Source organism: Pteronotus mesoamericanus, unplaced genomic scaffold (genome assembly GCF_021234165.1).
Source record: "Pteronotus mesoamericanus isolate MK-2021 breed Mesoamerican mustached bat unplaced genomic scaffold, CSHL_Meso_final contig_75, whole genome shotgun sequence".
Lineage (NCBI taxonomy): Eukaryota > Metazoa > Chordata > Mammalia > Chiroptera > Mormoopidae > Pteronotus > Pteronotus mesoamericanus.
Window position 1 is genome coordinate 6,885,124 of NW_026555249.1, and position 21,026 is coordinate 6,906,149.

The window sequence follows — 21,026 nt, forward strand, 5'->3', positions numbered from 1 at the left end:
GCAAATCTGCCCAGTTCAGCCCTTATAAACATCCCCGATATGACTAATTTAACAACATGGACAATAATAGATTGGGCAACCTAGCATAAGCTGAAGCTCTCTCTTGAAACTTGTGAAATCTCTTAGCAAAAATTATTCCTGCTGGTTTTCTCAGTCTTCCTCAATTCAGTTTGAGGCCACTGAATTTCAACATACTTTCTAGGTCTGATTTAGTCTCTAAATTCTCAAATGTTTCCATTTTTTACTAACCTATTTATTGAATTTCTAATTGGTAAATCCAAGTTCACTATGTCTTTCTTTTCAATCCTAACCTATCATATCTGTTTCAACCTTAAACTTCAAGTGGTATTTAGCTAGTTCAACCTTAAACTTCAAGTGGTATTTAGCTAGCAATCAACAAACATCTAATTAATATTTAAACATAATCAATTAGCTCAGAGAAATACAGGTGTTAGTGGAAGACCCAAACACAACAAGAAATAAAAGAAAGATCTATAAGGACACACGCAATAAAGACATATCCCTTATTTCTAAATACAACCTACTCACATGCCACTGAAAAGAAGGCTGTAAGCATCAGTCTGGTGATGTGAAGCCAAGTAATAATAGTTAAACACACGAATCCTGAACACAGTAGAATAAACACAGATACTTAGGAAGAAGATGGAAAGGAAGCAAGCAATCTGAAAAAACAAAAACAAACAAAGAGGCCCAGATTAAGACTAATGGACTTTGGCACTTCATATACTGTCACAGCACTAGCCTTTATTTCCAGCTAACATGTGTTGACATTCTAAAATTGAAATATGTTAGTAATGAATTTTTTTAACCACTTAAGATGAAATTATGAAAAAAAATCTACTTCTCAACCAGTTGCACATCCTATCTCTAAATTTCAAATCCACCTCCTGTAGGGAGCCTGCTCTCCCACCCCCAGGAGACTCTTCACAGGAAGACTGGAAGTTAGGCTGCTTCATGGGCAGACTGCAAATCCACGTGTTCTCAAAACAGTATTTTGCACTATCCTGTATCTTTTAATCTGTCCTCAAATACGGTCCTTAGTTTTCAGTCTGGGTAAACTGATGAAGCTCATTTTGGAAGTCTGAATAACAACACTGTGGGAAACTTCACTGCTTTCATTACTGCTGGAAGAAATATATGGAGACAAGCTACTACTGTTAAGAATTACACTATGAGCTGACATTTATTTATAACCGATAGAAAATAAACTGACCTCGATATAAATATAATTGTACGTTTTTTCGGCCAACTGAATGAAGACTGCAAAGAGGGACAAGACAGGGGTAGTGCTGAAGAACGTGCACTCTGACCACACGACAATCACCGAGAAAATGGACAAGACCACAGCAAGTATTCTGTAAAACCACGGCCGCAGAAGACATTCCCAGTACCATTCTGGAAGATAAAAGAAAAAACTGATTAAGAGAAGCACAAAGGAGTAACAGGGTCTTGACACTGTTTCCAAATATCCCCACATAAGATTCATAAAAGCAAAGGGAGAAATGGTAGTTTCCCAGCGGAGGAAGCCGGCCGGCACCGGACCAACCAAACGATGGCCAGTGGCGGGAAGGACACCTCACGTGCCCCCTGCTGCGCTGCATGGTGAGAACGCGGCGCTGCTGCGGTATTCCTGCCAGAAACACAGAACCCGCGTCTACTCACAAGAAAATGTCAAACTCAAATTCAGGGACACTGAAAAAACACAAACAAACTGGCCTGTGCTCCACCAAAACAGCAATGTCATGAAACACCACAGACTTAGAAACTGGTCCAGATTAAAGGAGACTAAGGTGACATGACAACCGAGTGCAATGTATGGCCTGGGACTTTTTTACAGACATTACTGAGACAGTTAGCAAAATCTGAATAAGTCTGTGGGTAATAGTGTTGTTTTGATGTTAATTTTTTATCATTTTATTCAATACTTGGTTATGTAAGAAAACATCTTTATTTTTAGAAAATAATATAACATTTAACATTTAGGGGTTAACCAACATATAACATTGAAACATTTAGGGGTTAAAAGGCATGATGTCTGGATTCAACTTTGAAAAGATTAAGGGAGCACACACACAGAGAAAGAAAATGAACATGGTAAAACTGCTGACCCTGGGAGAATCCGGGTGACGGATATAAGGGACTTTTCTGTTATTATTTTGGCAACTTCTTGTTAAGTCTGATTTTAGGTAAAAATACAAGTTAAAAAAGCAGAAAACTCACAAAATTGAAAAGGCTCTATTTCACTTCATTCATTGAAGAGTGGGGCTCCGGGCTCACTAAATGTTTTCAACCCTACTCTCAGCATGATTCCTGGTGATTTGAGTGTCCACATAGGTGATACTCCTTCAAAACTCGGGTCCTTCCCTTCTTGGCCCCCTCTCCTCCAACGATTCTGTCCTCCACCCTACCTCAGCTACTCATTCCCTAACTCCAGCCCTCATCGTACCCTCATTACAGTTTCCCCGGGTCCAAACAACACCTTCATCTAGTATTCCAACTCTAAGGACTTCCTCTGTCTAGAATAGTTATCCATTTATTCAACTGCCTTTTCACTGCCACTTAATACCCTCCTGTCCTTTATCGGTTTCTTCACCCAGCCCAGATTCCACAGACTTTGAGGGTGATCACTCTCCAATATCCCAGTTCTTTTGCTTCCTCTTACCTCTCATACTTACTTCCTCATGCTTGCAAAACTAAACCACACCCTGACTCCCAAGTCCTGGACTACCCTGAGCCTGCACCTATGGAGCTGCGCATTGTAGGGGTAAGGCGCACAGCTTTGCTCACTCGCCTCACTTTAAATTTTTAATCACCAGCTTCAAGTGGACCCTTAGCCATGCCTGGCTAGCTGGCTATAACTCACCAATTTTCTCGCATGCAGACTCTCCTAAGCAACTATTTTGCACCTTTTCTTCTTTCCTCAATTCTCCAAAATCTCCTTCCCCATAGTTACTCCCAGCACTTCACTGAGCAAATAAAAGGTGGCAGGAGAAAACCTCCCCAAGTTTCCACTACTACATCGTCTCCCCTGCTCGGTACGTCTGTGCTGTACCTCCTCATCTTAGCCTTTCTCTTCATTGTTCACTATTCCCCTTTCATCTCCCCTGCACACACACATTGTCCCAGCCAATTCCTCTGTCCCACCAAACCTCCTCTGGGATACCACTTGCAAATGACATGCTGTAATTCCTCTCGACCCTGCCACCCCCCTTCCGCTACTGCCTCTTGCTTCTATTCCCTTCTGTAAGGAGCATTCTGAGAGTTTTCTGTTCTTGCTGTTTCTGCCTGCTCTCCTTCCCATTTCTTTCAAACTCCAATCAGGCTTTTTCCCCCTCCTCTTACCCCACCTCACCCCTCTGAAATCCAAGGCAAGTCTTAGTGTTCATGATAATCGACCTACGTGCAACATTTGAAAAGGTACTTTATACACCCTTGTCCTCAAAAGCCTTCACTGCCCTGGTTGTCCAATCTCATCGGCCACTCCTTTTCTAGTTTGTTCTGCTGCTTTCTCAACAACCTGATGTCTAAATCCTGCAGTGCCTCAAGCTTAGTCCTCAGGTTAAGCTATCCCACTCACTTCTTTGCTGATTTTGTCATCAATGGATGTCACCCATCCATTAACAACACCCCAGTTTATATTTGCAGACCAGACTTCCCTGAGCTCCGATTTCTATAGCCAACTACCGACTCAGCATCTTATATATTTATGTGCATGATATATTGCCTGTTTTTCTCACTCCACAAGGGCAGACATTTTTGTCTTTTCTATTCATTGATTATATTCCAAGCACCCAACAATATGTAGCATATAAGAGCACAAATATTGGTTGAATAAATAAAAACAAGTGTCACACCATTCCCTCATTTAATTAGGAAAGTGCTTCACTGAAGATTTCTGAGATATTTGTTATGGCCACCATTATGTCTTCATACTGAAGATCAAACATGCAGAAGAGAATCAAGTGAATTAAGCATCTGTCTGAACATCTACAGTAAACAGAAGTTTTGATACTATGCCACTGGTATTTTCATTAAATTCTTCATACTAAATTGGTAACAGTGAAGAAAGTGTCATAAATAATCATAAAGGGGAAGAGAATAATTATGACTCTTGAGTGTAGGTTTTGTAAATTGACTAATAAATGTAAATAATCAAAGAGTACTTCTTAGGGGAATATTTTAATAGTGTGTCAAGAATGAAGGAGACACGTCTGCGTCTGTGTCTTCCTGTGCAATGGCTCCTGGGGGCATAGCCTCCAGCGACGCCTTGACCTCCTCAGCCTCCCTAACTTCCACGAACTCCACATCCGGGTGGTCTGGGACTGGAAAGCCAGGCCCAAGCCGTCCCGCCATCCCAGCACCACGCCGCCACCCACCCGTGCTGCGCATGGTACTGGAGGTGCTACAGGCAGGTGAGCAGTGCCGGGGCACCTCGGTGGTGGTCATCAAGGTTTCTATCCTGCAGAATTACCCCACAGTTGACGCCACCCGGCTCAAGTACCTGCTGAAGCGGGCCCTGGACACCGGCATGCAACGCGGCCTCCTCGTCAGGCCCACCAACTTCAAGGCCAAGGGGGCCACCAGCAGCTTCAAATTAGTTCCCAAGCACGCAAAGAAAATCAAGCCCAGGAAGATGTCCACCATGTCAGCCCCCAGGAGACGTGCTGAGGCCAAGGAGGAGGCCCCCAAGAAAGGTGTCCAGACCAAGGACAGACAGGCAAGAGTGGGCAAGGCCAGGAAGGTCCCCCGACAGCCAGACAAGGTCGCAAAGGCCCCTCCTGGTGCCACTGGGTCCTGCGGGTAGCCAAAGGGTAAAAGGCAGAAAGAACAGCCCAGCAGATGACAAGGCCCACAGGAAAACCAAGGGACTCAGAGTTCAAAACCTGCGGTCACCAAGGGCAAGAACAGTGCAGCTTTCCCAGCCAAAAGGAAGACCAGGAGCACAGTCTCCAAAGAGGCCACTGCCCAGGGGGCCAGGCAGAGGTCAAAAGCCAAGGCTGCTGCTGCTCCTAAGGACTGTGTGTCCAAGACCATACCTGCTGCTCTTAAGGACAGTGTGTCCAAGACCGTACCTGTGGCCAGAAAGACAGAGGTCGCCAGGGGCCCAGGAAGGCCTGGCATGCCCACAAAGGCTTTGTCACCCAATGGGACCAGTAAGAAGACAGAAACCAAAAGCTAGAGGCAGGGTGGAGGGAGACTAAATTCTGTTGGAATTTTTATTCCCCCAAAAACCATTATTCTATTTATTTCACTGTAACCTATTTATCAATATAGAATTCTTTTCCTATAAAAAAATAAAAATTAAAAAAGAAGAATGAAGGAGAGACCCAAGCTTGTGATGTAAAATTGCTTAGAATTCTAATTATTTAAGTATATATTATATATACAAAATATGCTTGATATATTGCACATATTTTTGCATAGAATTTTTGTTACCGGTGAAGTAACAGTGCAAAATGATAAATTATATGTTATATGACAAGTGAAATATTTTTCTGTTGGGAAGGGGAGTTTATCAGATACGTAATATTACCACATGGTATAAGTCAATAATACAAATACAATTCAACTCCACATTGGTGAAAATATATACATTTTTCTAAAGAAAAATTATCATCATAAAACTTTGAAGTGTATATCAAATTACATACCAACTGTAGGAGTATAAAAGTATTGGATAAATCTATTTTCTGGCTCCGGCGATTGAAAGGTGTGAACAAACTGATGAGTAGCACTAGTCTCATTTTTTGCTACATCTTCTAGATAAAATGCTTGTTCCAAAAGAATCTGCCATTGTACCTGAGTTCGACGGTGCCTCTGAACTGAGTAAATAACCTAAAAAAGAAAACAGGGCGTTTATCTGTGCAGTGTTCTGACCAACAGTGGTTCAACTGCCCATTAAGGAGCATGTTTGGGTTGTCACAACAGTTGGAAGCGCAAGTAGCATTTCCTGGGTGGGGCCAAGGACGCTAAAGTTCTGTAATACATGCAACAGCTAGGTTCAGTGGTTAATTTCGCCCCCCTGTTAGAGTACTGCAATGTGGAGGACCTAAGCCACCATTTGTGCTGGAACAAAGAAGGTATGTGTCACTAGTCACCAGCTAAATACCTGATCAAGAGATTCCCCAGTATCAGAAACAACTGAGGCGCAGCCTCGGGCATCCCGCTGGAAGCCAGTTTAATGCTCACTGCCCCTCACCTCTGTCAGCTTTTCCCAGAAACAAGGCTCATAAATCTCCCAGACTTCAGGTCCCCCTGTCAGCCATCCCTGATCAGAGGACATTGTCTTGCAAACACCTGTCCCCAGGACACCTGGGGCAGATCAGCAGGGTGACCCAGCCTCCCCCAGGGTCCGCTACAACACCCTTAAATGCCCTTCTACCCTTTCTCTACCCTTTCCCTGGCTGCTGTAATCTGCTCAGACTCAGCACCCCTCCCCGCCCCGCCCCCTCCATCACAGTGTCCCGCCTTGAATAAAAGCCCTTACTTGGACCTTTTTAGCTCCTGGTCCTTTCTTAGCTACCTCAGCCACCTAACACCCCCCAAATGCCAATATTACTCCTGCCAAGAAATGTGAAGTTAAAAATATTTCATTCAAAATTCCTTTTTTGTGGGCAGTAATTATAAACTAAAATATCATTAAGTAATATAGCGCCAATTAATAAATGTACCTGTTTATGCAGTTTCACCAGACTTTTTTCACTAGGATAGGTATTATGCTTTTCATCAAAATCTTCATAATCATCCATGTTCCTACCCATTTTTTCCTGATACTCTGTAGGGCACTAAAAGGAACAAGTACAATGGAAAAAATCTTATTTGCAAAAAGATAAAAATCTTATTTTTATTAAAAATCTTTCATTCTTGGGCATTTCTAATTTTCTCAAAACTATCTTCCTTGTTGTTACCTCTAAATAGTTGGAATTTCAGTTGATGACATTTTCTGGAAAATGTTCTAACGGACACATTGAGTTTCTTCTTAGCTCCATCTCCACTGTCCCGGCTGGGGATGGGCAGGGCAGGGGAGCTCACCTTCCCAAAGCGACTAGTACTTGGGAGGATAAGCCTGGGTAAGCACCTGAGGACACTGTCAGTGATTTTCCCAGCTAAATAAAGTGGGAAAATCACAACAAATTCAAGATGCTGAATTTTTTAAAAGAATAGTACAGAGAAACAAATACCTGACTTGGAGTCATCTATCCTGCTATTAGTTGTTTATTACCTATATGAACTTGGGCAGTTGGTTAACTTCCCTGGATAGATCTCAAAAGGTAGCAAATATACAAGAAATGATTAGAGAGTTGATTCTCATGACTATCACCTTAGCCTAAAGGAACACTAGCTATCAGTATAATAAATTTAAAATATAGGAAAAGAGAGAGTTCAGTGGTTCCATGGTTGCAGGGAAGATAATTGGGGAACTTATGTTTTGGATAATCATTTTTGGAAGTATATGAATACTCCTAACTCAATAACAATACATAATGCCTTAATTGTATGGCTTCTTATTAAATGTGTGTTAAACATCTCATGATGTCATTCATTTTACGACATATGAAATGCGCCTTTAGCGAGCACATTCAGTGACACTCCAGAAACTGTCAGGGTCCCCCTCCACCGCTGTGTTGTGCAATATGGCCAATAATTAATGTTAAACTGGTAAGAACAAAGGAGCAAATTCTATGTACACATTACTACTGGTTTATATGGTCAATATTACCACGAAAATGAAAAGGAGTTGGGAAGACTTCAGTTATAGGCTGTTTTCATATTTATAATATAGAAACTTTTATTTCACAGGAAAATAGATGTGAATATGATTTAATTACCTTTTTAAGAATTGTGTCAACACATTTTCTCAATGGGTGGTTATACTTGATGCTTTCATTCACTTTACGAACCTCCTATACAACAGAAAAATTAAAATATTTTTATTTCTATAGACTGGACATTTCAAATGAGACTGCTCTATAGGTACTGTATAAATATATATATATTCTCACAAGTTTAATTTCAACCCAAATTACTTAGCATTTACATGAAGTTCCCTTCAATGAATAAAAGTTAAGAACATAAGGAAAAATACCTATAAAGTTGTATAGGGTGGGGCAAAAGTAGGTTTACAGTTGTGAGTACATGAAAGTTTATTTTCATATTAGTATTTATTAATTACTATACTAGTTTCCATGTGAACAACAGTAAACCTACTTTACCCCACCCTGTATAACAGGTATCTCTATACCCTTACGCTTTATATTACTTTCTAGATTTACTCCCTTGTCACTTGCTTACTGGGTACACAAAGATGACTAAACATTATCAAAAAGGCACAAAGGAACAGACAAATTTTGCAATCCTGAAAGAACAGGACTGTGCCCCTTCACCTTGCTCATCAAACTGAATTATCTCATTATCTAAAATTCAGTGTTCAGAAAGCAGAGGTGGCGGGAAGGTTACCAGTGCCCCACAGAGCACCTGCTCCTTCCCGGGGGGCGGCTCACCGCAGCGCCGCACTACTGACCCACAACAGGTGTGTTTACTGAGAGCGCACTGCAGGCCAGCACCATGCCGCGTTCAAGGTCACCACCATCCGCAGCAGAGGGTGGGGTGGGAAGACATGTTGTCAGAGGCGTTCTACTAAGATTAGAGTCTAGTGATGAAATAATTAAATAAGCAACTTAATGAGTATGAAACACATAAAGGGGTTAAGGAGAGGGATCTTTAGAACCAATAGTTCTAAAAGGATCATAACACTTTATAAGAGTAATAAACTTTTTAAAAAGTTGAAAACACTGTTCTAGATAGAATAAATAGCATGTTCAAAGGCTAGGAACCAAAAGAGAACTGACCAGAATATTAAAAAAGAATATTCTGATTGTAGGGTGAGCATGGCCTTAAGGTACACAAAACTAGAGGCAGGGAAACCATCTGGCATATAGACCAAGTCATGAAAAAAATATTTGTAACTTATATGGCAAAAAATCACTATCCTTAATATAGAGCTCTTGCAAATCAACAGAAAAATGGAAGGATGCAGAAGAAATACAACTGTCTGATAAATGTCTGAAAAGATATTCAAGCTCACTGAAAACAATTACAAATTTTAAAATGAGAACAATTTTCTTACAAAATTATAAAAAACAATGGTATCAGACAATGAGGCAAGATCTTGGGGAAACAGGTCCTCCTATACGAAGTAAAATGTGGTAGGTATCTTAGCACTATCCATCAAAATTTTAAAAATGCAGACCCTATGAATAATCTGTATTGAAAGACATTGCTCCTGTCAGGGAACGAAGCTTACTGAGTTTGAAAACACCTTATTCAAGGAGAAATGGTGAGGAAACTGCTCTGGACTTTAGTGTGGGAGACTTCATATGAACTGATTATTTAAACTGAGATGAAAAGCATGAGGACTCAGCCCATGAAAGGAAGGGGCAAGCTATTCCAGCCAGAGAGGCAGTACGCAGGAAGGCCTCAGAGCAGAAAGGGACAACGAGTTTCAAGGGACTAGAAGAAGTCCGGCCGTGGCTGCAGGAGCCCTTAACAGTTTATTCCGAGGTCAATGAGTGAGGCCTAAACACGGGAGTAGCAAGATAAGGCGTGGGTTTTTAAAAGGTGCTTGAAGCACCAGTATGGAACACTTTTCCATTACTAAGCTGTCTTAAAGTTGCATTGACTTGTTAGCAAAACTTTGAATATGAGCTGTACAGTCTGGTTTTATACTTATTTATGAAATATCATAATTTCCTATACATTCTTTAACCATATTAAACCAAAATAAGTACTGAAACAGTTAACTATTTATATTTGCTACAGTTATTAAAAGAATAAGTTTCCTTCAAAAGTTCCTAATTTTTATAAAGTGTGGAAAGTATTTAAAACATTAGCCTATTTTCTTCATATAAAATAACATAACATTGAGCTCCGTCATCACCATGTCTAATCAATTCTTTACTAAGTGGGTCAGACTACACCCGCGAAGTCGGGCTAACGGGAAATTTTCAGCATAAGTAAGTAGCTGTTTCCCCCTCTCCAAAATCATCTACCTTAAAAAATGACAGAAGGTAGAAGTGACATCTTTGGCCATGTAGCCAATACCCTTTGAATAGCTTGACATGACTTTTAAGTTTTATTAATGCTTCGAAGAAAAGTAACAGACACACAGATGTAGTATACATTCACTTCAGGGAGAAACAGAAAAACACTAAAATGGTTCTTATGAAATTGCATTTGGAAGATTTTATAGACAACTAAAAAATATAATCACTAACTACAAAAAAAAAGGTGATTGAACTTTGTGGTCTCCTAAAAGATGCACTCGAAACCAGTGTATTTCTTTTCTTTCAAAGTAGATAATTCAGTCTTGTCCCATGCTTCATCCTGCACATCTCCAGCAGACTGGTCGTCCTCTACCACAGAAGCACGCTGCTCCCCTGCTTGCAAGGTGTCAACGATTCCTTGTTGCCAATTCCCGTTAAAGCATCAGCTGAAGTCGGGCTGCCTGGCTCTACCTTCCCTGGCTATGTGAAATGAGAATCTTAACCTCAGTGTAACTCATTCTCTTCATTTATGAAATGGGGATTGAAAAAAAATCTCCCTCATAACATTGTAAGTATTAAATGTATTAGTATATGTAAAGTTCTCAGAAAGTTATTAGTAAATAAGTAAGTCTATCTCGCTGTTGGCTATTGTCTTCACCATCATTGAGTCTGAGGCACCAAACCTGACCAGTGCGAGGAACACAGAGGCGTGAGACAAGGGTAGGATAAGGGTGGAGAGCTAAGCAGGGGCCAAGTCACTTTTCAGGAGGACACAAGGAAACATGGATGCAAAGCCTTCAGCATCAGGCAGAGGGGGAGGGTAATGTCATTAGTACAGTAGATTTCCCAGAAAAGCAAAATGTGTAGAGACGACAATGATCCCTTTTTAAATCAATAGCAAAATTATTATTTAACAGCAAAGTTTTATGATTTGCTAGTTATTTTTATGTATCTTATTGAAATTTATACTTTCACCAACTTTATGACATTAGTTCAAGTCATCTGCATGTCATGAGTAAAAACAAAAGTGCCTTATTAAGAGTACAGATAGGAAACAAGTTAATTGACACAAATTCCCATGCCAACTGTTCTCTAAAGACATTTCCAGACATGGTGGGATTACTTTGGGTTAAACTTCAGGGAGAAGTGTCTTGTGATTCCTAATTTTCACTTCCACTATGTCACAGGAACCACATAACATCATCTAATTTGAGAAACTTTTGAGAGTAAAAGAGGGTGTTCTTAGAATTCACCCAAAGACAACAAGCGTAACTCTGCACTGTTAAGTGTATTCTCCCTGGATCTTTGTCAGTTAGAAGAGAGAGATGACATCTCATGACGCTGAATTGCCAGTAAGAAGTCATCCTAATGGATGACACTCTGAAGAACTGCACTGAGCCAAAAGGTTACGGAAGTCCATCAAGGTGCTAACAACAACAAACTAACCATGTATCCAAAAGGAGATACATGCTCTTGACTCTAAGGTTTAAACCTGCTTACCTCCATGACATCTTCTAACGTCTCTTCCGCATCTGCTTTCTCTGTCATCAACTTGGCTGCCTTAAAGTAAGTTTTCATAAGTAGATAACCTCTCTTCGCTCCGTTCCAGTACGACCGAGGGATTTCCACCAAGCCATACCCCAGCAATAATACCAGAAGAAACAGGCCCCATGTGTTCGCAGCAGCTATCCCAATCGTCTGCAGCTGGTTCCTGAGAGAGAGGCAGAGCCCTTGGCTGTGAGAGGTACATTTTTCCAACAGAAAGTTAAAATCAAACTAATTAGTGTTAAATGGTTTTTCAGAAAACCACTGCCCTGAAGGATGGCTAACAAAAAATTAGACCTTCACATCCTCAGCTACCCTTTTAGTAATAGCAGATATTATTTCCCACTTTCCATCTTACTAAGTGGATTATTCAGATATTCTTTTTGAGGAATCTGTATAACTTATTATGTTTCTTGATGAAATGTCTGTTTACGTACATATGTGAGATAAAAATTAATTTCATAAAATGGAAATACACATACAAACAATGTTAAGAAGATGGTTTTTTTCTTACCATTCTAAGTGCAAATGTGGGTTTACAGCCACATAAATTAAGAATGCTCCAAAAATCAGCAAGTAGGTGCCATAATAGATTGCATTCTCTATCAGTGCAGTTTTGATCTTTCCGGTGATGGAAAAACCTCCTGACCTTGCATAGGACTGCATGAAGGGTAAGAGGATCCTAGGTCGTTGGAAAAAAATTGGATTAAAAACACTTGATATGCCTTTTTAATCTCAAAATACCAGAAATATGTGAATCTCAATTATAACAGATAGTGCTTTTCACAAATATGATTTTGAGTAATTATTAATCCCAAACAAACTAAAATAGATGATTGAATATTTTTGTAATATTAAATTTGGGGGAGAACAAAGTGCAGTCGCGGGAGCAAAGGTGGCCCCAGTGACCAGATGAGGACATAACAGTGAGTGATTTATGACGGGTTGTAAAAAAAAGGCTTTAGAATCTTATGAAGAGTTTGGACTATATTCAAAGAATAATGGGGAACCATTTTCTTTAACAGAAAGAGGACATGATCAAATTTTATTTTTCTAAAGACTGATAAGCCTTCAGCATGGAGAATGGTCTTAAAGGGAACAAAATTGTAACTATTTGTGTGGCAGAGTGAGGGAGGGGAGAAGACTGGTTGTCAGTAGGCTGATTTTGAAGTACCTAGAACACAGCCCAGAGGAGCCGCACAGGAGGTAGCTGGCTATCCAGCTTCAGGGTTCAGGGGGCAAGATTGGAAACGTGGACAGACTCGGAGGGACCACCACGTCAATGACACGGCGATCACATCAGGAGATGAGAGCTGGAAGCGCAGGGATGGAGAATGAGAAGCAGAGACCTGCGGCTGACCCCTGAGAAATACCTACTTTTAAAGGAGATGTCGAAAAACAGGAGGCGGAGAGGCCAGCAAGGAGACTCCGACAACAGTAGGGAGGCATGGAAGGAAACTAAGCAGGGGGTACGAGGGTAGACCAGGAGAAGCACCCGGTAGAGCAGAGAGAGAACAATTAGAGTCCAATGCTGCCAGAGGCCAAGCAAATTAGGAACCTGTGGGTGAGAAGGAAAGCGGGGGTGGGGGAGAGCTCAGTGAGGTGCGGAAAGAGTGAGCAATGAGGAAACGGATGCACTGAATGCAGCCGATTCACTGACGAAGTTTGGCCGAGCAGGATAAATTATGATATATTCATAAACCGGAATATTTTACAGAAATCTAAAAGAGTACGAATGCCTATAACATAGCACGAAAGAGTCTTCCAAGTATATAAGCAAAAAAAGAGAGGCAAAAAGTACACACTGTATAATTCTATGTTTCTAAAGTTTAAAAACAGGCAAAACTCATCTATGGGATGACTTCAGAATCATGGTTACCTTTGGCGAGGGTAAGGCTCGGGGCAGGGTATGAGGGAAGCTTCTGGGGACATTGTTAACTTTCTTTATCACTATCTGAGTGCTAGTTATATGGCTGCATTCACTTTGGAAAAAGTCAAACTAAACACAAATCTGTACACGTTTCTATACTAATTTATACTTCAGTTAGTCTCTAAAACAATTTAACTGTGATAAGGAGTAGATCATTGAGGTGGAAGACAGAAAGCTGGAAAGGGTTGGGACTTGAGAGACTGTTTCTTTTAGGATGAGAGAATCCCACACACTTTGTACAAATACAGGTAAGTATAGGTAAAAAGAGCTGAAGAGAATGGGTCCATCTTTCAGGAAGAGGGATTAATTTTAATTGCGACTCTTCCATGTTTGGTGGGGAAAGAAGAGATGGGTAGGTGGGTAGGTAGGTAGATATGTTGGTGAGAAGCTGAAAAGGCTGCCATCGGATGACTTATACTTTCACTGTGAGGTAGAAAGTGAAGACGTTCAAGGAGAGAAGGCAATGTTTCTCAGCATGAGAGAGGGAGAGAGTCACATAGGGAACAGCAGACGTTTGAAGTGAGGGGAAGGATTTGCTGTTCAGAACAAAGAGCACGCAGACTAGAGAAACAAAGGAGCAAAGCCTGGCAAGGTTGAGGCCCGCTGGGTTCAATGACCCCCAGTTCACGGGGCCCTGCTCTGCTCTGCTCTGCTCTGCTGCACGGCTTTCCTCTTGCCGCGGTTCAGACCTCTCGTTTCAGAACTCAGTTGCCTGCAGAGCATCTAAACTGCTCAGGAAACGGTCAAGTGTGAGCCTGGAGCAGAGCAGAAACACAGCGCTACAGCGGGTGGAGGGAAACGTTTGGAACGCCTCAGAGGTCAGTGAGACCATGGCCGTCATGAAAGCTACGCAGGGAGAGCCAGGTAACAGGATGTGGAACCAAATGTGGAACCCCAGGGAACATTCGTATGTGCGAAATGGACCACAGAAAGAGAGCCCAAGAAGGAAGTGCAGAAGCCTGGGCTGAGCAAACCGGGCAATATCGATGCCCTTCACAAGAGCAGTTTCACGTTATAATGGGACTGGAAGACTGAACTGAAGGAGGTCAAGAGAGAAGGTAGTAACTGGAAGGGAACGGTGACAGGGAAAATTATTTATTCTCTTTTCTTTTTCTGTTTTTTTTCGTTTCTTTTAAGATGGTAGAGAGTTGAACAAGCAGAAAGGCAAAGGATAAAAACTTCAGAGAAACAGTAAGTGACATGAGTAAATTCTAAAATACGAAGATTCACTGAAAGAATAATCACTTCTCTTTTTACTTTAGCCAGAATTTTATAAATTTTATTTTTCACTACCACTTACCATGTTAAAAATTGTGATGTCCAATATACTACCCGCCAGAAAATCGGCATGATTCCATCAGGAATGTAACTCCATGGCTTGAAACATGGATGTTGGCTGTTGAATAACAATTTAAAGAAAATTAATCATAAATGATAACTAAGTAAATGAATTATACAATTAATTTATACATGGCAAAGTTTATTTACATTCAGATTTTAAATTATTGACTCTAACTTGTAAAACTTAATAAAAACTTAAAATTCAAAGCTGGTTGTCAAATTAAACACACACAACCTAATAGATGAATAATGAAACTGTATCTAAAAACAAATGTATCATGAAATTAAACCTCTGATATGATTACCTTTAAAATTGATGACTGCCTTTAAAATAGACACTCACCCCATTTGTGGGGTTGGTTATTTGGGGGAAGGGGAGCAAAGAAGAGAAAGATATTAGCTGATTAATTCCTGGAAATCAGGATGCTAACTAATCCGTCATTATAGCATAGTTCCTGTGGAGATATATACCAGCACTGATACATAATTCTGTTTGAATTTTCAGACAGTATGTACATTTGACCATAGATTCTTCAATTAACAGTCTTCCTAGACTGTGGGGGTATCCTTTAGTCCAAGGACTTCCAATAATCCTCAGCTGCTGCTGATCTATATCCAATTTTTAATGATGCTTCAAAGGGGAGTATCTACATTTTAAATTTACCCTTATTCAGGTTAGATTTTAAAACTAAAATAAAAGCTAAATAAAAAAGCATGCAAATACTACTTAAAGCATTGGTAAAAACGACGATCAAGATTCATTAGTTTTAAATCTAAGCTAGTGTGTATTTGAACAATCAAATAACCCATGGTGCTAGAAGTCAGACGTATTTAGCCAGTTTTGTAATTCTATTTGGAAGGCAATTGCTATGAACAGAAGAGAACTGACAATTTTTCAATGTAAAAATTAAAACACAGCATTGAAATTAATGAGTGAAAACTAATGTTGACCCAAAATTTTCCTAAGAAAGTCTGCCATACCTTTGTTTTCTATTATGAAATTTCTCTGTTGGATCTTATCTTTTACAAGCAAATGGTTTTGTCCTATGAGCCACCATCTACTTAAATACTGGCCACATATTTAGATTCTCTTCAACAGTGTATCTTGTCGGTTGAAGGAAGTATGCAACACACACATAAACATGTACTTCTCTCCTACTTCCTACATTATTTTTTCAGTAAGACCCATTTGTAGAAACACGTTTAACATTTTTTGAAATAAAAAAATTCATCTTTTGAGTTGAAGGTGAACACATACATACAGACACACAAAACATTTCTTAGTTTTTTTTTAACTTGTAAGTTTAATACGAATCCAAGAAAACCTTTTGATAATTTTAATTTTATCCATTCTTTGTCTAAAACAACTTCAAAGGATGTGCAATATGAAAGGAATGTTCCCATATACAGAATAACCTCCTTGTACTTTAATACACAACCTTGTACACTAGACAAAAGAGAAAATGCATGCCCCATTTTGTGGATTAGAGTGGCCAAAATGAAAAATAGTTTTTGGGAGTCACATTCTTAGTAGGGGGCAGAACCAGGACCAAAGAATCAGGCCTTCTCCAAGTTTCTCGTTAGCATCTACTGAAAGGCCTCGTGCACCAATAAATATTTAAAATTTATTTAAGATTTAAATTTAAACAGAATAAAATGTAACTAAAAGTCTATTAGCAAAGGATGGAGGTGGGGGAGGAGGTGAGCAAAGAATGAATATAAACTTTAATAAATATAAATCCAGATAGCAAAAACTGGCAATTTTTAAACAACATTTAAGGAGGGAAGGAAAAGAGGGAGGGAGGGAGGGAGGGAGAGAGAAAAAGAGAGGAAGGACACCTTGGAGCTGGGGAGGCCGAGGCGTCCAGTCCGGAGCCGTTGCTGCCCTCAGCGGGGCTGGAGTTGCCAGCAGCATGCTTGCACCGGTTGTATATCGTCTAAAGCAAGGAACACACAGTTTAAAAACGAAAATCAAAAGGTTACCAAGTACTTAAGGGAGATTGGAAGGTATCAACCTATCTACCCCAAATTACCTTCCTGGTTCTGCTTCTTAGTGATCAAATTAATATAGTAACACTTAAACTCAAAATATAAATATAACCTTACCTAATTTAACTGTCTTGGGACCTAACACATCTCAAACATGCTAGATGATTACAATTGTCTTTTAAATTGTGAAAATGAGTTTCACATCTTACCGTACTAACATCCAGAGGCAGTATGAAGACAATAAGAAAGCAGAGGTACCAAGCTAGTAGTGTTCCAACAATTACAAGTCTATGCTGTTTCTTAAAGTCTCCATATCGATGAAGTAGAAATAATGCCAGAAAAAAGACAAAAACAATCTCGAGTCCCAAAGCCGCACCACTCATTATTGAATGTTCACGCTGACTGACCAAAGTGCTTCACGTACAGGGCTGGAGCATATCTGTAAAATGAAAAAAATGCAGTGTTAGTACAGGAAATGACCACTTGGAAATTTATTAAATCTTATTAATATATTAAGAAATTCTTTGGAAAACTGGCAGGTTTTACAATGGACTACGAATAAGATGAAAAGGATAATTCCTACTCTCCAGTTCTTGTATCTTATTTTTAAAGCATATCTTAAAATTTCACATAAGTTATATCTTCAGGAAAAAAAGGTATTTTTAACAAAAATTCTAAACAAAGTACAAAATAAGAATACTAGAGAGAAACAGTTTCAATACAGAGTCATTTGGAGCTTGTTCCTCAACATTATACATCCCAACAAAATATTTCATACACACTACTGACTAGATCCTAGGGAGTTAGGTATTTTATCAAATAAAATTTTCTAAGTCACCCATAACCCATTACTTAAAATTTTCTAAAAGAGAAAGAGGGAGAGATGGCAAGAGAGATGGAGAGAGACCATTGCTTGAAACAGTATTTGTCTTTACTGCTCATCTTGTCTAACAACTTTCAGAACTTGAAATTCTCAATTCATTACTGCTTCACAAAATATACTTATCACTTTCCATTTGTTTATATAAATCTTATTTTCTTTAAGGAAAGTTACTCTACTTATTTTACATGTATAAAAACATATCAATGATTATTGAATAAAGTCATACATTGAAAATATTTTTATTGTAAATGCTGGCAATATAGACATAACCAAATGCTTTATTTGCTGTATCTCTACTCATAAAATAATTTGCCTTCACTAACTGAAGGCAGTATGTGATTTTCACCTCTGTAAAAATTAATGTCAGGCTTTTCTTTCTTATCTTTCTATCTTTATTTATAGAGAGGGGAAGGGAGGGAGAAAAAGAGGGAGAGAGGCATCCATGTGAAAGAGAAACACTGATCAGTGCCTCTTGTGCATCCCAACCTGGGACTGAACCTGAAACCTAGGCATATGCCCTGACCAGGAATTGAACCTGCAACTTTTCGCTTTGCGGGATGATGCCCAAATGAGCCACACTGGGCAACATTAGGCATTTTTTGTTTTGTCTATGGACTAACTACAATATTCCAAGGAACTGATTAATACCTTAATGTAGAGAATTAAGATTGTGATGCAACCCACCAAAATAAAATTAGGCAGAGTCACTAAAATATATACTTCAAATCAACAAATAAGCTAAAGTTTGTTATAAAAAGAACAAAGAAAGTTTGAGTACTTTAACAAGCTAAATTTAAATCTATGTAAGAAATACCCCTACATGGAATATCACAAATAAAAATCATGCTTAATAAACTATTTTCTTCATTATTTCTTTATATTGAAGTAGTATCTTTCTATTCCTCTGTGCATTTCAACCAATATTTTCATTTTTCTTAAATATCTAAAATTGTACCCCTTGTCACCATCATCATATCCCACTATATTTTTGTCCAAAGCACTTACCAACCTGATATAAAGTATATTCTTTATATTTATTGTCTTCCTTAAGCCCCTCCCACACGCAGGTTCTATGAGAGCACAGGCCAGCCACATGTATTCAGTATTATATCCCAAGTCTCTAATATAGTGTCTGGCATAAAGTAGATATTAAAAATAATCTGTTGAATAAATGAATCGATAAAAAATCATTACCATACACTTGTATACTACTTTTTATTACTGCTGACTTTAAATACAACATAAGACTTGTTATGATCTCCAAAGTTGACTTTACAAATACTTACTACAACTCAAAAGGTTTAAAAATCTGTTCATTGCTACTACTCAAAATTTCATGTTTCATAATCTATTAAAAAACTTATACCACCACAGTAAGAGTAAGTCAAATCTTATTTTTAAGCTGAGACTGGATTAAGTGGTTAGACGATAGCTCAACATTGGGTGTGCTGATGAAAACCATGACCATCTTCAAGGCCTAGTTTTTAAGAAAATATTATTCTCTATGAATTTAACATAATTACTACCTGAAAATTACTTTAAGAATTTATCTGAAATTGTCCAGTGCAAGGAAGATGACAATCATAGAAAAAAGACTATCAGAGATTACCAAGCAAATGCTAAATACAATATGGCAGAATCAAATGATAGATTGTTACTGAAGTATAAGAAATATTTATTAAAATTATTTAATAACATTATAAAATTATCATAACATTAACTGAAAAACTAGATTCACGCATTTTTATATAGCATGCATAAAATGAGTAAGACAATAATCACATATATGCAGATATCAATAATAGGTGGTAAAATTATGGGCATAAGCAAACCACAAAATCATAATTATAAATTTGCAACTAATAATATTTTTTTAACATTTGATTTTTTTCATCTGTTTCATAGACAGTACTTTAAAATGTTATAGATGAGTGAACAGAATTAGGGGTCCTTTATTCTAGTAATAAAGAAATGATTTGTTTCATCTCTTCCCATACTCATTGTCTCCTACTGCTGTTGTAAGCAATTACTGTAACTTAGAGGCTTAAAATAACACCCATAATTCATAGTTTATGTGAGTCAGATGTCCAGGCACAATATAGCGCAACTGAGTTCTCAAAATTGAAATGAAGGTGTCAGCAGGTTTTTGTTCTTTTCTGGAGGCTCTTGGGAAGAATCTTTGTTCGTTCAGGCTGTTGGTAAAATCTAGTTTGTTACAGTTATGGGATGAGATCCTTGTAGGCTGTCAGCGGGCATTTGCCCTTAGCTCTAGAGGCCTCTTTCCAGCCTTTGCAAAGTGGCCCCTACACCTCTGAGCCAGCAATGGAATGCTTGCCAAGTCCTTGTCATTCTAGGAATCCGGCTTCCTCTTCCGCCCTCAGCTGGGAGAAAGCTCTGCTTTAAGGGCCCGTCTGGTGTCTCTGGGCCCACCTGGAAAACCGAGTCCTATTTACTGGTTCCAAGGATTTAGGTACAGGTATCCTTAGGGGTCTATTATGCTATTTACCAAAGTATCTATTTCTGTTCAAGTTGAACTCCTGGTGCCTTGTTATGACACAGGGTTAGGCCTAGGGGTCCCATGAAATGGAGAGATGAAAACGGGGGTTTCTCCAACCTGAGATGAGAAAAATAATAGTTTCAAAGTCCATATCTTGACTTTCCATCTAAATTAAAGTGAGGGATTGTTTTTTTATTTGGTTTATAGTCCAGAATAATAGCACTTTCCAAGGTTCCCTATGAATTTCTATAGCCTGTTTTTGTTATTTCAGCTGAGTAACTTTCTCCTTAAAGCTGGGAAACCTTATTCTCCATCTGATTTAGTTATTTGTATATTAAACTCTTAAAATGTCAATTAAAATCTAATAAAGATTGATCAACTCAATTTTGGCTTACTGAAAAAAAGAATTCACTGTAAGAGAGACCAGCAATTTGGCAATATGTATCAAATGGATCAATAACCTTAAAAGGGTACATATTGTAACATTTTGTCCTAGCAATTCCTCTTGAAATAACTTAAAAGAAAAACCAAATGCCAACAAAAGTCTACCTGCAATGTTACTTTTCACGGCAGCATTATTTAAACGTGAAAACATAGGAACAACTTAAATGTCTGTATTACATAGTCCGGGAAGTCTTAAAACTGCCCCCTCATCTCATCGTGGCCCTTTGCCTCGTGAATCACTAATCCTGCTAACCTGGCCGGCCGCCGGCGCCGAACCTGCACCTCTCTCACGGACTGCCTCCCAGGACGCCCGCGGCAGGCAGTGTGTGGGGG

At 39.1% G+C, this 21,026-nt stretch overlaps 1 protein-coding gene across 3 annotated transcripts in view; it reads right to left on the reverse strand.

Annotated features, from left to right (window-relative positions):
• Positions 1 to 21,026, reverse strand: part of LMBRD2 (LMBR1 domain containing 2) — a 44,253-nt gene that overhangs the window by 17,822 nt on the left and 5,405 nt on the right. For 2 of the 3 annotated variants that reach the window (XM_054583938.1, XM_054583940.1), the window contains 10 exons: positions 17,079 to 17,308; positions 16,720 to 16,817; positions 14,840 to 14,935; positions 12,124 to 12,291; positions 11,565 to 11,775; positions 7,851 to 7,925; positions 6,693 to 6,806; positions 5,673 to 5,856; positions 1,235 to 1,416; positions 550 to 683 (listed from right to left, as the gene is read on the reverse strand). In XM_054583938.1, coding sequence (XP_054439913.1) covers positions 550 to 683; positions 1,235 to 1,416; positions 5,673 to 5,856; positions 6,693 to 6,806; positions 7,851 to 7,925; positions 11,565 to 11,775; positions 12,124 to 12,291; positions 14,840 to 14,935; positions 16,720 to 16,817; positions 17,079 to 17,252 — 1,436 coding nt within the window. In that variant the 5' untranslated portion in view covers positions 17,253 to 17,308. Of the gene's footprint in view, positions 1 to 549; positions 684 to 1,234; positions 1,417 to 5,672; positions 5,857 to 6,692; positions 6,807 to 7,850; positions 7,926 to 11,564; positions 11,776 to 12,123; positions 12,292 to 14,839; positions 14,936 to 16,719; positions 16,818 to 17,078; positions 17,309 to 18,761; positions 18,782 to 21,026 lie in introns of those variants that run through there. The other variant, XM_054583941.1, reaches the window with a different exon arrangement.